This window comes from Leptosomus discolor, chromosome 1 (assembly GCF_034619465.1).
Source record: "Leptosomus discolor isolate bLepDis1 chromosome 1, bLepDis1.hap2, whole genome shotgun sequence".
Taxonomy (NCBI): domain Eukaryota; kingdom Metazoa; phylum Chordata; class Aves; order Leptosomiformes; family Leptosomidae; genus Leptosomus; species Leptosomus discolor.
In genome coordinates this window covers 33,801,377-33,815,944 of record NC_141391.1, presented here as the reverse complement: position 1 = coordinate 33,815,944, position 14,568 = coordinate 33,801,377, and the positions used below count along the sequence as shown (strand labels likewise).

General features: G+C 36.4%; 1 protein-coding gene across 2 annotated transcripts in view; it reads left to right on the top strand.

The window, feature by feature from the left end:
- AKAP11 (A-kinase anchoring protein 11) overlaps positions 1–13,818 on the top strand; it is a 34,610-nt gene extending 20,792 nt beyond the window's left edge. Inside the window, exons 8-11 of one of the 2 annotated variants that reach the window (XM_009960367.2) lie at positions 3,696–3,779; positions 4,551–4,597; positions 7,075–7,235; positions 11,923–13,818. In XM_009960367.2, coding sequence (XP_009958669.2) covers positions 3,696–3,779; positions 4,551–4,597; positions 7,075–7,235; positions 11,923–12,069 — 439 coding nt within the window. In that variant the 3' untranslated portion in view covers positions 12,070–13,818. Of the gene's footprint in view, positions 1–3,665; positions 3,780–4,550; positions 4,598–7,074; positions 7,236–11,922 lie in introns of both variants that reach the window. The other variant, XM_086481973.1, reaches the window with a different exon arrangement.
- Positions 13,819–14,568: the final 750 nt, after the last annotated feature.

Genomic DNA, 14,568 nt, shown 5'->3' with positions numbered 1-14,568 from the left:
TACAAATAGGTTATTTGGTACCAAAGTGAAACTGCTCACTTAAATGTCTACAATATTTTTCATGTTTTGCTCAACTAAATATTTTAATCAAACCATCAACATCATCTGTTGAACGAGTTAAAATGAGGTAGAGTTACATGATGAAATTCAGAGTATAAGGAAGAATATTCGGCATATTAGCAGTTACAAATAGTGAATAAAACACGTTCGTTTATGCTGGGGGAAAAAAAAGTATAAAAAAAATTACTGGACCTGTAGTGCACATGTTGTATTTGTTGTTTATTTATCAGCACCAAAACAGATTTAAATGAAAAGAAAGTAATTTCTATAACTTGCAAGAGAATCTGTGATTTATTAGAGAAGGAATGACCTAAATTTGCATTTTACTCAGAGAAGGGGAGGCATAATTTGGATAGCAAGATGTTGGCAGAAGAAGCTGTCATGTGCAAATTGATCAGCTAGTTTTACAAAACTAGCTGTGGATTGGTAACACCGCATGTGTTGGTTTGTGTTGCTGAGGTTTAGCAGGTGGAAGTGACAGGATTTGGGGTTATTGCCCTGAGTAAAAAGCTAGGGGGGGGGACACAGACAACACACCTTCTGTAACAAAACAAGATTCAGTACTAACACCATTTGTGGAACAGTGTTAGTATCTTCTATGGAAATAAAATTTGCATGGCAGTGATGAAGATTTGTTGCTTTTATTTCATCTTTTTAACAGAAACTTTTATCAAAGAAGAAAATGCCATTTGGTCATAGAGGGGACATTAATTATGGGGGGTTTGTTGGTTTTTTTCCTTTGTTTTTTTTGTTTGTTTATGATTAGGGCCATCTGTTTTAAAAATACTGTGCTGGTGATATATAAACTGTGTCAGTTTGAAACATTTAAATGTGCTAACAGGTAGCATTGCTCCCCTGGCAGCTATTTCTTAATGCGAGTGTCTTCCTTGTGTCTAAGAAGCTGTCAGCAGTCTTGCTTGTACCGTCTTTGAGGTACTAGATATCATTAGACCAATTTCTTTGTTGTGCTGGCACAATACAATTAAGTGGTGTTGTCAACACTGAGCAAATTTTACTTGGGGAGGGAGGACCTCTCCCTTCCCCCAGTATTTTCCAGGCTGTTTGCAGTATTCAATAGATACTGGTACTTGAGACTCCTTTAGTTGACATTTTGGAAATTATCTTCATAATAATAAACCTAGATATTCCATTAATGGTAGTTGAAAATTTTTTTGGAACACAGGATCACAATCCCCAGAAAACAACACAACAATACAAGCTACAGTGGTCCAGTTCAATTTACCTTGCTTTGCTTTACTTCAGGAAAAAAAGACGTTTTTTGTAGTAGGTCTGCTGAAACAATACATGCCCTCTGCATCTCAGATCAATATAAAAATTGTACTTCAGTACTTGAACAGAAGGTTAAACTACATGTAAACAAGGGAGCAAGACAACTTGGAAAGAATTATCAGAGCATGATCTTTGCAGTTCCACTTGAGTGGAAACAGGATTGAAAGTTCTTTAGCGGACTTGGTAAAGTTAGTTATGCAGGGGTTTGCTTGTGTCTTCTGCTTTGCGTGCCTACTGTTGGCAACTTAAATGTAGAAATAAAATAGTCTTGAGCTTTCTCTGTAGTTAGTGTATAGGTATAGGCATAAACATAGGCTTTTCCAGGGGATGGATCAGAGCAGCCAGGTCAGGCTGTAATTCAGTGCATAATTCTCTTGCCTTTGACTGTATGTACATAATGCAGAATCTCAAAGCAGATGATCTGAGTTCTAGTTCCCGTATATGTACAGTATATATACAAAAGTTGAAAGCTTTTCTTGTAATTCTTCTGCTGGCTCATGTTGAAGAGCTGCATGAAGCACTATAGAAGTATTATAATGCCTTTATCTGTTTATTGCTTACTCTGTGGTTGCAGGACTTTATTTTCAAGACGGTTAATTTGACATCTTAAAATAAAGGTCACATTGCAAAAAAAGTCTCATACATTGTTATGCATTGCAATCATATGGTTCAATATATATGATTACTTCAGACCAAGTTTGACCTCTGTAAAATGTATTAATGTCGTACCTAATCCGAATAGTAGTATGCATGAGGTCATTCTGTTAGATTGCGAATACTTTTTCCTTCAGTCCAAGAACTGGGACAGCTTTTACTTCCACTTACATTATAAATCTGTAACTTTCAACGAAAGAGGCTGAGTGCGAAGTATTGGTGTCAATAGACTGTGTTAAATCTTTCCTATACATGTAATCCAAACCAAATTTAATACTTCATATATACTGAATAGTCTCATACAGTGGCTTGAGAAATGTTCTTAAGACCAGGTTTGCACTCTCTGTGCAAATCAAATTGGTTTCTTTGGAAGCTTCAGCTCTTTAATTTTCTTTTTTTCTTTTTTGCATAGTAAGAGAACTGATTGATTGTTCTTTGCACATGTAGTCTAACTGAGAAACAACTGCTGAATGAAGCACCTGCAACTTTGTAACTTATTTTTCTTTATTAGGGTGTGTTCATATTGCAGGCTTGCTAACCTGCTGTTACTGCTTTGAAGTTAGGATCGAAGCAGGTATACTGGAAAGCAAAGGACACTGATAGGCGATAGTGTTACTGGCAGACTCTTGAAAGAGAATAATGTCTTGTCTCTTGAAGCGTTTCTTTCCACCATTTGTGGTTTTAAATTTTACTATTTGCCTTGGGTGGAAGGAGTGGAAAAGAAACTTTTTCTGTCACACAAAACTTGGGTGAAGAAAGCATCTTCTCACAGCAGTTGATTATTCTCTGGCGTTACTTCATGGGTCGTCATACCATTTAAAGTAGACAACCTAGCTTTCCCAAAGAATGCTGGTTATCTTGAAATCCTATTCTTGGAAGGCTTCCAGATGTGCTCTGGGGGAGGTATGAAGTTGGGGAACAGAGATTTAATCATATGAGTAGTTCAGTCTTGTACATAAGCACATGCTTAACAAACTGCTAATTATAATGCCTGAAATGTACCAGTGTAAGGACATGCTCAGTTTTTTCAGTTCTTTGCATTGGCTTGTATGTAGTCATGGAATAAATGCAGTATGTTTATGAACTGTGAGTTGAGCAATCTTTTTAGTATTGTTTTCACTGATCAATAAAACTCTTCATTTTAAAAGATCAGCTTGTAGAACAATATTAAACATTTAAAATTTTTTACTTTTTTTTATTTGCTCTAAGAATTCCTTCTCATCAGGCTGTGGAGATCATTACTGGGTTTTTGGAATGAGATGGAGGGATTTTATTTGTGCAGTTGTCTTCACAGTGTGTAATTTTATGAATTCTTAGCTAGTCCTTAAGCAAATATTTTAGTTGTAATCCATATTCCTGTGAGTAATCATACTGAAATTGTTGAGCTCGTATAAATAACGAGCAATGTGCTTAAACTTGAGAACAGGAGTACTGCTAGCACTGATCTGGAAGATGTAGTGAGTACAAATAAATACTCTCACCTGCATACTCAAACTTACCAGTTTTGCATTATTGTGCACATTGCTGCTCTGGGTAGCGCTGACAATCATGTTTGTTCCAGCAAACCTGTTTAGGACGTTTCAGTGCTCTTGCATTAAATGTCTTGACAAACAGCTCTAAGGAAAATGAAGGTTCTAGTTTGAGCTATTGTTCTTTTCTAGTTCAGCTGTGTTCTCTTCTTCTCCTGGCAGTAATGGTAACAGCAGTAGCTGGAGCAGTCTTGGTTTAGAAGGAGATATGTATGAGGAGAATTTATCCTTTCCAACATCAGACAGGTTAGTTGAGTTGAGAAATATAAACCAGATGGATTCCTCATAATTAATGCATGAAATCATCATTTTGGAAAATAAAAATACGGTGCATTTTTGATGCTGATACATTATTCACACTCTTCTCACTTAATCACAATATGATTTTGTCATTAATTAATCCATAATGAGTGGTTAGATTTTGCTGTGCTAAACTGATGAATGTGTTCTGCTTGCAAAATGGAAGGTCCCTTCTGTGCATGTTCTTGCTTGCAGTTTTACAAGCCTTTAGATTTTCTTTTTCATGCAATCTAGAGCTTGCTTCCTGCAGGATTTCTGTTTTTTTCCTTTAACTTGTGGAAACTTTCAAAATTGCTTGGTAACTGATTTTTGTAGAACACTTACGACTTACAGCTTTGAATAACCTATAGCTGTTCATACCTGTGACATAAGATGGCTCAACCTTTTCACATATGAAGCAAAACTAAACTGTCCTCCCTAATTAAAATCAGTAAGTTTTCCTCTTGTTTTAAAATGCCTTCATATTACAGTCTTCTTTTTAACACCCTCCTCTCATTTCTCTCTTCTCCCTTCTTTTCCTAAGAGCAAATCTTGTGAAGTGATAAGTCTGTTTCCAACATGAAATGGTGTGAGAAGCAAAGCTTCTTTTCATGGTCACTTCTTAATTCTTTTATGATCTTCCTGTCCTTTAACCTTCATTACAGTCTTCAGATTGACAACATTTATTGTGCATATATTGGATTGCATTCATATTTTTGTTTTATTTTTAAAATACAGTGATGGAACAGAAGATAAAGATGAAGACTCCAAGGATGCTGTAGAAGGTAATATCAATTCCAGCGTATACTACTGTTTCTGACCTGTGCACTCTGCATGAATTATTTTGTTAATTCTTTGCTTCTGTAGTCTGCAAAACAGGGCGACAACCCTATTATCCCTATTCATCATAACACATGTCAGTCAACTGTCAGAATATATTCTTAGATTGGTACCCTACATACACCTCTTAATGCACTGACATTGACAGTCTTTGGGAAATGCTGGTCTCTGGTGGTCACGCATGTACTTAGTAACATAAGGTAGTGAACTCTGATCAGCTTGTTGAAAGCATAGATTCATAGGCATAGAATAACTTCTTTGTTACCATGTTTGATAAGGAGCCATGGCGATGCACCTGCATGGCTTTGTTCGAGATACTGAGGACCTTAATTCAAACTGGCCATGTTAACCTTGGTAGAGGAGTTGTGAGAAACTACGAAAAAACTTGGATTCGATACATTTGCTATATCTCTTTCTTCTTAGTGAAAGATAAAATAGGGTCTATCCGGAATCTTGTTTCATCTTTCTGGTTCATAGAAGATCTCTGCACTCATTCCAGGCTGAAGGAAGTGCCAAAGGTTGTTAACTGAAATGAGAACAGCCTGAATACACAGTGTATGAGGCTGCTTTAAAGAGGAGCTGATGTCAGAGCAAGTTTTAACAGAGCTTTTCTTTGTGTTGGGTATGTTCTGAAGATTAAATAAGCGGTTCAAGAAATGGCTGCTACCCGCGTACGATGGATATTCAGCCATGTTGCACATCTTCAAATAGTCTTGATGTGAGCAAAAAGCTGTGTGGTTCTTTCTTTTCTTTTTTTTTTTTTTTTAAGCTCCTGGAAAAATGTATGGAAATGAACCACATCTCTTAATTTTATTCTTTTTTTAAATCAGGTCTGACTGTAAGTTTATAAGGAAGTAAAACTAAACTAAATTATTGAGTATTTTTTCCTCAGAATAATTATAATTATTTTCTGCTCTGTAGGTTTCATCTAGGTTATCAATATACTGTTGCTTTCTTTTATTCTTGACTTAAAAAAGTTCTAGCATCTCAAATGTTCAGGTTGCTCAATTAAAATAGTGCTTGATTTTATTTCTGTACACAGCTTAAGTGTCTCCTGGAGTGCACCAGACTGCTTTATACTGTATTAAGGATTTTCAAGTGAAATTTTTCCAATTTAATTTCTTCACCATCTCACCGTTGTTTTGAAAAGACTTTCTGTTGCTTTCATTGTAGGACCATTTAAATAGTATTCTAGGTAGAAAACTTTGTACCTGGTCTTGTACATTTGGAATTTCTGTTCGTGTTATACCTAGAAATATCTGACTTTTTCTAAGCTGATTGCACTGTGTTAACCAAAGAATTTGAAACAAAGCCTTGTTGTTACCATGTACATCTAATTTATAAAACTAAAAAATACATAAAAATTTCCCAGTGATACATTGTCACAATATGTTTGATCCGTTAAGTGTCATACTTTTTTTTTTTTTTTTTTTTAATAATTGGTTCTTTCTCCTGTAAAGATAATAGATATTTCAGAGCTCCTAGACAAATACACTGTTATCCACCGAAGGCACACTTATGCTGTCAGTTCCACTAGTTAATTTTCGCTCTCTTTTACCTCTTAGGGGAACCTATTTTGTCTTGCTTAACTTTGCCAGTTAGGAATTAATACGTTAAGTACCTCAATTTTTATAAGCTTGATTGGAAGAGTAGTGAGATTGAGGTAAACTGCACATGAACCTCTGTTTTTATTGCACATATATTCCTGGTTTCTAGAGAGTCCAGTAGTCTGGAAGTAGAGACTTCAGGAACAACTTGGAGAGCGCTTACGCATACGCTTCGTTGGTTCTGAGAGTGTGACAAAGGATTTTTGTGGTAGCTGGACACAGAAATTTGGTGTGGGCACAGCAGATGACAATATTGTGTTACTAACACAATTGCTTGTTCAATACTGTGTTAATTTTTGGAAGTCGTGCTGTAAAGGAAGTGTTGAAAAGTTGGATAGGCCTCAGTGAAAACAGCACTGTATTTTGGAAAAACTCAGAGGCAGTGTGATCAGTCTGCCTGTACAGGAAAGAATTCTGAAACACACACTTAAAAAAAATTTAGTAGATGAAGGCATAGCGAAAAATAGCAGTTGGAAATGGAAACGACCGATGGACAATGTGAGGGCCATTGCTGTTCACGTTATGAAAGGCTGTGTGAAATTCCTTGTCGTTTGGAATAGACATTAAAGTTCAGATGTCTCTGCTGTGTCTGCATACAGTTGTAAATGGGATAAGCAGTACTTCCTTATGTGAAAGTACAGAAATACTTCAGCATGATTTTTTCCTTTCATATTATCTGTGTGTACTAAATTGCCATTTTTAAGATAATAAAGTCTAAGCAGTGAACTACAGAGACCTTTTTGAAACAGTTTGAAGCTATAGATTTGATGAATTTTTTTTTTTTTTTTTTTTTTTTTTTTTTTTTGTTATGTTAGGTTTGGAGCAAATACGAAAGACTTTAGCAATAGCGAATATTGATCTGGAACCAAATCTAGTGGACCCCCAGCTCAGAGTGGTGCTCCAGTGGCTGGCAGCTTCTGAAATTGAGGTGTCTGATCTTCACTTCCGTGACACTGCTACGAGGGAGTTTGTCTTTGTAAGTTCTTGGGTTTGATGGGTGCTGGGGAAGGGAAAGGATTTCCATTTGCTGTGACACACCTGCTGCTGCTGCTTTATTTGCCACTCGCTAGTAACGAGGTATTTGCTGTTGAGGAAAATCTTTGGTTTAATCCTGAGAGGTCAAAGCGGAACAGTCTGTTTAGCCTGTGCATATACCATACATAAAACGTATTAATCAAAGCTGAGTTAACTTGTTTCACAAGTTGTTTTCCTTCTTTTACTCCAAAGAGGGTACAATTACAGCATTTTTGTTTAATGAAAAAGAAATTTTTTCAAGCATTTTTTCACTTAGTATTTAATTGTCTATAAATTGAATCTTCCTGAGAACTTGGTCATGCAAATTAATTTCTAACTTAATATGTTCTGCCTCAGGTTTTTTTTGCTAACAAATGCACATTTTCTTATCAGAAAGAAGTTCAGGTTCTAATTAAATACTAAGTATGTTTTTATTCTCCAAGCAACTGCAACCAAAACTATTAAGAAAGAAGGCTCAGTAAGATTGTTTCGTTTTCAGATGCATTTATTTTGGTTTCCTACATTGAATTTAATATGTGACCAAAGAGAAAGCAGAAGTTTAAAGAATTAGGCTTTAGCAATTTGTGTCTCTTAGGGAAGGGTCAAAATTTTGGTATGCGTATTGACCTGAGTATTTCCATCGCAAACATATGCGAGAAACTTCTGATTCCTATAAAATCATAAAAATTATTCCTTTGTGGCTACACACCAAACTGCACGTGATAATCGGGCATTTATTACATTTGACCTATTCTTTTTTTTTAATCTGTCAAGGAATTATTTTAACATTACCTGGTTACTGAAAGGCTAATTTAACAGATACATAGGCATTGCCTCTAATGATGAGGTAGATAGGAATGATAAATTATCAAAGATGTTTATTTTGCGCCCTGCTAACATGTGAAAAAGCATTAACGTGGTGTCATTAGTATGATTTTGATAATTATGATGTTGGCAAAAACAACTTAATGTGTGTATTGGTATATTAAGGAAGGAAGAGCTTGCTCTCAGTTCTGAAATTTAGTATTGAATCTTCAACTTGATGCTCTCCAAAGCTCAAACGATCATTTCAGGAGAAAAGGGGAGTGACTGGGAAGTAGAGGTCCGTATGACAAAACAGACTCCCAAACTTAGATGATGTGTCCACCTATGGTGCTTAGTTACTATAGACTTGTTTACGAGTGTGAAAGGTACCTAGAGGTCAGTCCAGATTGGACGTGGGCTGAATCTTCCTGAGTGGCTTCTCTCTTCCTAGCCCAAAAAAAGAATGCTAGTTTTGTTTTTCTTTTGCCTATGTAACTGTGTGGTGTATGTGTTTGATCTTGAGTAGGAAGTCTTGCATTCTTATTTAAAATGACTCGGAAAATTAGGAAATGTTATTTGGGCAAATTGAAATGTAGCCCCTGTGCTTCTTTTCTGGATGTTGGTATGTTTGATTTAGAATAATTTCAGAAATATGTTTTGTTGTACATTAGTTCTGACACTTAGAGTGGACTTCATGCTTTCATAAACTAGAAGGTAGTTTGGAACACTTTTCTCCATTTCTGTTCATTTGAAACTGGTTTAATCCTTATAGTCATATGTTCCCTCTTATGGTTTAGAAGTGTCTTAGCATGAAGAAGAAAACACTTCACTTTTTCTGTTCTCACATGCCTGGCCCAGCATTCTCTGAAGTTCTTTTGATGTGAATGAGTTTGGTTTAGTGACTACAGTCATTCTGACCTAGTGAGTTATTTTTGCCATCTTTCGAAGATCTATCCATCTATTTCATGCTTGTTGTATGTGAATCACAGTGTTGCAGGTGCTCAGGCAGAATAGTGGCAGGACCCGCAAGTGTTAATATTAATCTCCTTCGTGTGTGTGTGCAAGAGAGACACCTGTAACTTACACTGCAACATAACATGTAAGACTAAAAATAGATGGCAGGTGCCTCTTCTTTTAATTTTTCCTTGAGTCTCTCATTTTTCTGCCAGCTCTGACTTAGTAGATTTCAAAGTTATGATGCTGCTATTTGAGCCAATGCCTGAAGAAACACAGGAAAGGTATTAGTTGGCTGTGTATCTGAACACCACTCTAGCTACCTTAATATGAGAATATACTGAGAAGAGCACTCTGGAAAATAGCAGTGTCTATTATGTATGCACTCCTGAAAAATTACAGTATTTTTCTACTTGGCACTTCAGTCATAAATTGATACTGAGTTGACACCTAAAGATAAAACATAAGACCTTCAGGCAGGCAGTAACGCAGTCCTGAAAATGTTACGATAGTTAACCGATTCACCTAGTTTTATAGGTTAATTTTTAGTTCTCTAAATGCAGTTATATTAAAATGAATTTAAATCCCATTTCCCACCTCGGGGGCAGGGAAGGATTATCTGGTTTTTTTATTCCATCCCATTTCCCAGTTAGAATAATATCTGAACCAAACTGGGGGTCTTAAATTAGAAATAGTCTTTCTCAGTTCTGTCACGTGTAAAGCTAGAGAAGCACCTCCAGAGGGCACTGCAGCCCAGCAGAAAACTAGACTGACCTCTACCCTGATCTCTCGCCAGCTGTGGGGTTTTGATCATCCCATAGGTACTTTGGTAAGTTACCTCAGTTATGCGGGGAATGAACCTGGGCTTTAGATCACATGAAAACAGTAATTTTTACTATAAGTAGTTGGAGGGTTCTGGAAGGGAGGCTCGTGTTAGCTGATCACAGCAGGGTAATGAGCCACTCGTGTGATGTGGCTGTATAAAAGACAAAAATACTCCTAGCATGTATCGGGCAGCTGATGCTGGGTATGAACTCTTACTTAAGGATACATGTTATGTTCAACTGGGTATGAACTCTTACTTAAGGATACGTGCTATGCTCAGCAAGGCAAAAAGAAGTTAAATACGTATGTATGAAACAAATACATTTGTTAGGAGCTAGAATAAGAAACCAGAAATTAGAATAGATAGTTCTTGACTCCTTGAGAAGTCTGACAGCGTGGATATGCAAGTGCCTGGATTAAAAAACCATATATATTCAATTTTTAATCAGACTTTATTTAGCTGTTTTAGGATTCCTGGTGTCTATTTTCAGTAAATTCCAATATTTCACTTGTCTGACAGTAAGAAACAGATCGCTCAGGTAAACAAACAGTGGGATTGAATTTTGAACTCTAAATTAAAATAGAAAGATCAGTGAAGCCATATGCAGACTCTGTCATCTTGCCATGGTGGTATCTATCTTTTTTGAGTGGAAATTTTATACTGTATTTGCTAAAGCAGGTCTTTGGACATTAACCAGATTTTCCTCTGGCATAAGAAAAATGACCATTCTTTTACAAACCAATAAACACCATTTACAAAATTGTCTGTTGTAGACTATGAAACTCTTACTTCCTGTGCTCTGTTTTAAAATTCACAGAAATAACTACAAGTTTCAGTCTCTTTATGTAGAAAAGTCGTGGGTTTTTACTGAAAAAAGTTGCAGTGTTCAGGATATATTGTACTCAAGATTAGAGAGGATTTTTTTGTTCATTCAAGTTAATTGTTTCCTCAAGAAGTTCATTGTTTTGTACATGGTTTTTATGCCCACATTCTTTCTGTCAGTTCTGTCACCTGCCTTGTTACAGTTGCAACATCACCTAGGGGAAGAAGCAGAGAAAGATTGTCTTCCATTTCAGTTTTTAATAGAATTTCATATTGCAATCTGATAGGTTTCATAGAAGAGACATTATGAATTTTTAATTTTGTAGCTGTGGAAGGTATTTCACTGAATGCTCTTTACGACTTTTTTTTAAACTTCATGTATAGAATATCATGGTAGGGACTATAAAAGCCAATAAAATTCTGCAGTTCCAAAGAATAAGTAGGGTAAGTGTCTGAATTGTGTTTACTGAATGCAGCGTGAACAGTTGTCCAGAAAGCTACAGAGAATAAAGTTTGTTTGTGTGAGTGTTGATTTTGTTTGTTTGTTTTTTGTTTGTTTGGGTTTTTTTAACTAAAAAGTTTTTTTACTCCTGGGCAAACTGGCAAAACTGGTGAGCTTTTTTCCATATATAGCTGAGCTTGACATGTAAACAAAGGAAAGTTTTGGGTTTTTTTTTTTCTTTTTGCTTGGATCCTGGGCAAAGAAATATGTTTTCAGCTACACTGATGCCTGCTCCCAAATGGTAGTTTAACTTAACCCTCACCTTTTCCTCTTCCCTTCTTATATTTTCCCAACTCTGAAGACACTGTTTTCATTGAGGATAGCATCTGTGCCACCCAAACCACACTATATGTTGTGAAAGGAAAATCCACATCCTTTTATTAAGACTTGAGTTTTGTCTTTTTCTATGTGCATTATTGGCATGGGAGGGGTGGCAAATGTCTTAATCTTGTGTTCAGAATTTCCTGTTTTCTACAGTCTTGATGAACCACAGCCCTCATACCTGTGGCACCACATCATTTGAAAATGTTGCTCCTTCCAGAAGAAAATTTTGTGAAAACTGCCCTAAAGGAAAGTGCCTGATTCTTGCGGAAGTTTTTGTTTTTATAGATGCGGGAATAACGATTAACTCATTACAACTGATCTCTTATGAGCTAATGTTTCAAGAATAACTTTTGTAACTGTTAATCAGGATGTGCTGGTCAAAATATTTTGTTTTGTGTTCTCCTGTCTCCCCTTTAGCTTTCCAGAAGACTGAGAGAAAGAGATTGGAAAGTTGGAGATCTCTTGCAAGCAGTGCTGAAATATTGTGAAATGGTAGAGAAGGCATCTGATGGAGAGCAAGCTCTAAATAAGTCTTTGGTTGGCTGGCTTCTGGAAAATGTCTGAAAAATCCAAAGATGCAACACCCTTCACTTCATTCCTCTTCTGAAAGGAGATAGAAGGAACACAGATATGTAAAGTAAAATTAAACTAAGGAATGTTCGAGTAATTGTCAGCATTTAAAAGACTTTGAGGTGAAAGTCGAAATAGCTGTGCTGTGCTTTGTGATACTGTGCACATGGTATGTTTATTCCGTCCAAAGTTGGTATTGTCCACCCACGCATAACTTGTATTTACTGCTGCGTTCAGATCATTGAAATATTTATGAAAAAATCCCTTGTCTATGATAGTAGTTCAGAGGAGACAGTCTCAGTCATGATATTTGAATTCCCGCTGTGCCAGGATAGCTCTTTTTTCCCACTTGTATGTGTGTTGTATTCACAGTAGGACTGAGAGCCTTCATGTTCTGCAAAAATCTGTTCTGAAATACCTTGCTGCAGGCAATGGAAAAAATTACTGGCATTGGCCAGGTGTTATGTGCCCAAGGGCATCATTGCTGGGAAGAAAATTGTAACCTGCCCAAGCAGTCCCTTCTAAGCCACCTTTATAAAGTTTAACTTTATGGGAAGATGTGACAGTCTGCTCTGAAGTTGTTAAGGTGCAAATACATGTTCCCTTTTGTTGACTTCTGTGGAGCTGGTAACTTCTGGTAGAAGGGCAGAGTGGGTAGCTGAGCATAATTACTTACATAATTTTTCAGCAAGATTTCCTGAAGCTTGCCAATGAAGTTTAAAGTGCTAAATTTCTTACTGAAGCTTTTTGTATGCAGATACTTCTGCGACATTAATTCTGTGTTGAAGAATTTGTATGTTAGTGTCTCACATAGATGTGTGAAAAGTAGGAGATAGAAACCTCTGAGGATTTTGGCCATCTTTTTGACTAGTCTAATTCTTTATTTCTTATCCTCCATGTGTGAATTTTCTTTTCAGTAATAAAGAGAATTTTGTTACTCAGTAAGCACTTAAGCGTTTAGCAAAGAAAGCTAATTAAAACATAGAGGGGAAATTTCTTGCAAATTGATTTTTCATTTTTCTTAATTACTTAACAAACAAAAACCAAAAACCCAGAAACCCACATTCCAAGACCAATAAGGTCTCTCAAAATGGTATCAGATTTTAAACGTTGCATTTTCTAATGTAACTTTGTCTGGGACCTTTTCTATAAAGAGCTGCATATTGTTGGAGATGGGAACACAGTGGGTAGTGAACACTGTCACCAGGGCAAACCCCCCTAGTTTGTCACAGTTGATTTGCAAAGAAAAACACAAGATTCAGGAATGATTTTAGTGTAAGAATTTTGGCTTTTCACAGAGAGCCACTACTGTCGAGCATTTACTGTACTTGCACTCTGAAGAGGCAAGTACAGAGCCCAGCCACTGTAGTCACTTTATTTTGTACCATCTTTGTACATTCCTGTTGTATAGCTGGAGTTGTAGTTTTAGAGGGCCTTTGTTCTGTTCTAATGTCTGAATAGTATTTAATACTAAACTTTATTATAATTTGCTGGAACTGCTGCTTATTTGTGCAGTGTTACAGTAATTCACAGCTCAGTTAGTGATGCAATTGTATACCAAAAACAGTTTGAATAACTATAAATGTTTATGTAACTGTACTCAATGAATATGAAGGTCTTGTACTGTATAATGGTGACGAGTTTTGCCATTTTAGTAATTCAACAATATTCAGTTTTCAGATTATGAACTCCAGGTTGCACTAAATTTGTCCTTGTTTTAGCAGTGGCTTAAAATAAAACACATTTCACTGGCTTTGAGTGCACTGTCATTTCTTGTAAATTCATGGAATATTATTTTTCTTTGCAGCTAACACAGCTAAGATTGGTCTTGGTCAGTGGTTGCGTGAAGGTGCTTGAAGAATGGAATAGTAAATAGTGCATCAGTAGGTGGCATACTTCTTACAGAATTAAATTGATGTCCAGGAAGAATGCAAGAGCACTGTTTTACTGTCTTTGGGTTGAAAGGTAAACTCGTAGTTCCAGTTACATGAAGTAAAGTGTCGCATAGATTCTGTGAGGAGAGACTGGGCAAGAAATCAACTCTAGTATCTCAACACCAGTAGGATGTAATAACCAGCATACCTGAATCTCGTCTTGCCTGGAAACTAGATTAGGAAAGTTGGCTTGATATCTCCGTGTGGACTGAGGCTGGTCTTTGGCACATTGTACAGTATTTGGGGGACTGGTGTAAAAAACAACTTTAGAGTCTTCTGGACAAATGCAAGAATACACTGCTAATGAAAATGCTGTATGAAACGTGAAGTTCCATAGGCTTATTCAAAATCCTCAAGTGTTTTGGTATGTTGTGAAATCTACCAAATAGCATATTGTCAAGTACCCCAAAATAGCAATGCTGAGCAGGGATGTTGTGCACAGATACGGTTTCTAAGATTTAGAAGTACTGCCGTTGCAAATAGCTGTCTTAATGTTTTTTGATGTATATGTTGTGAATCTTCTAATCTCAGCTGGGTTTCATTTCAAGAATTAGGAAAT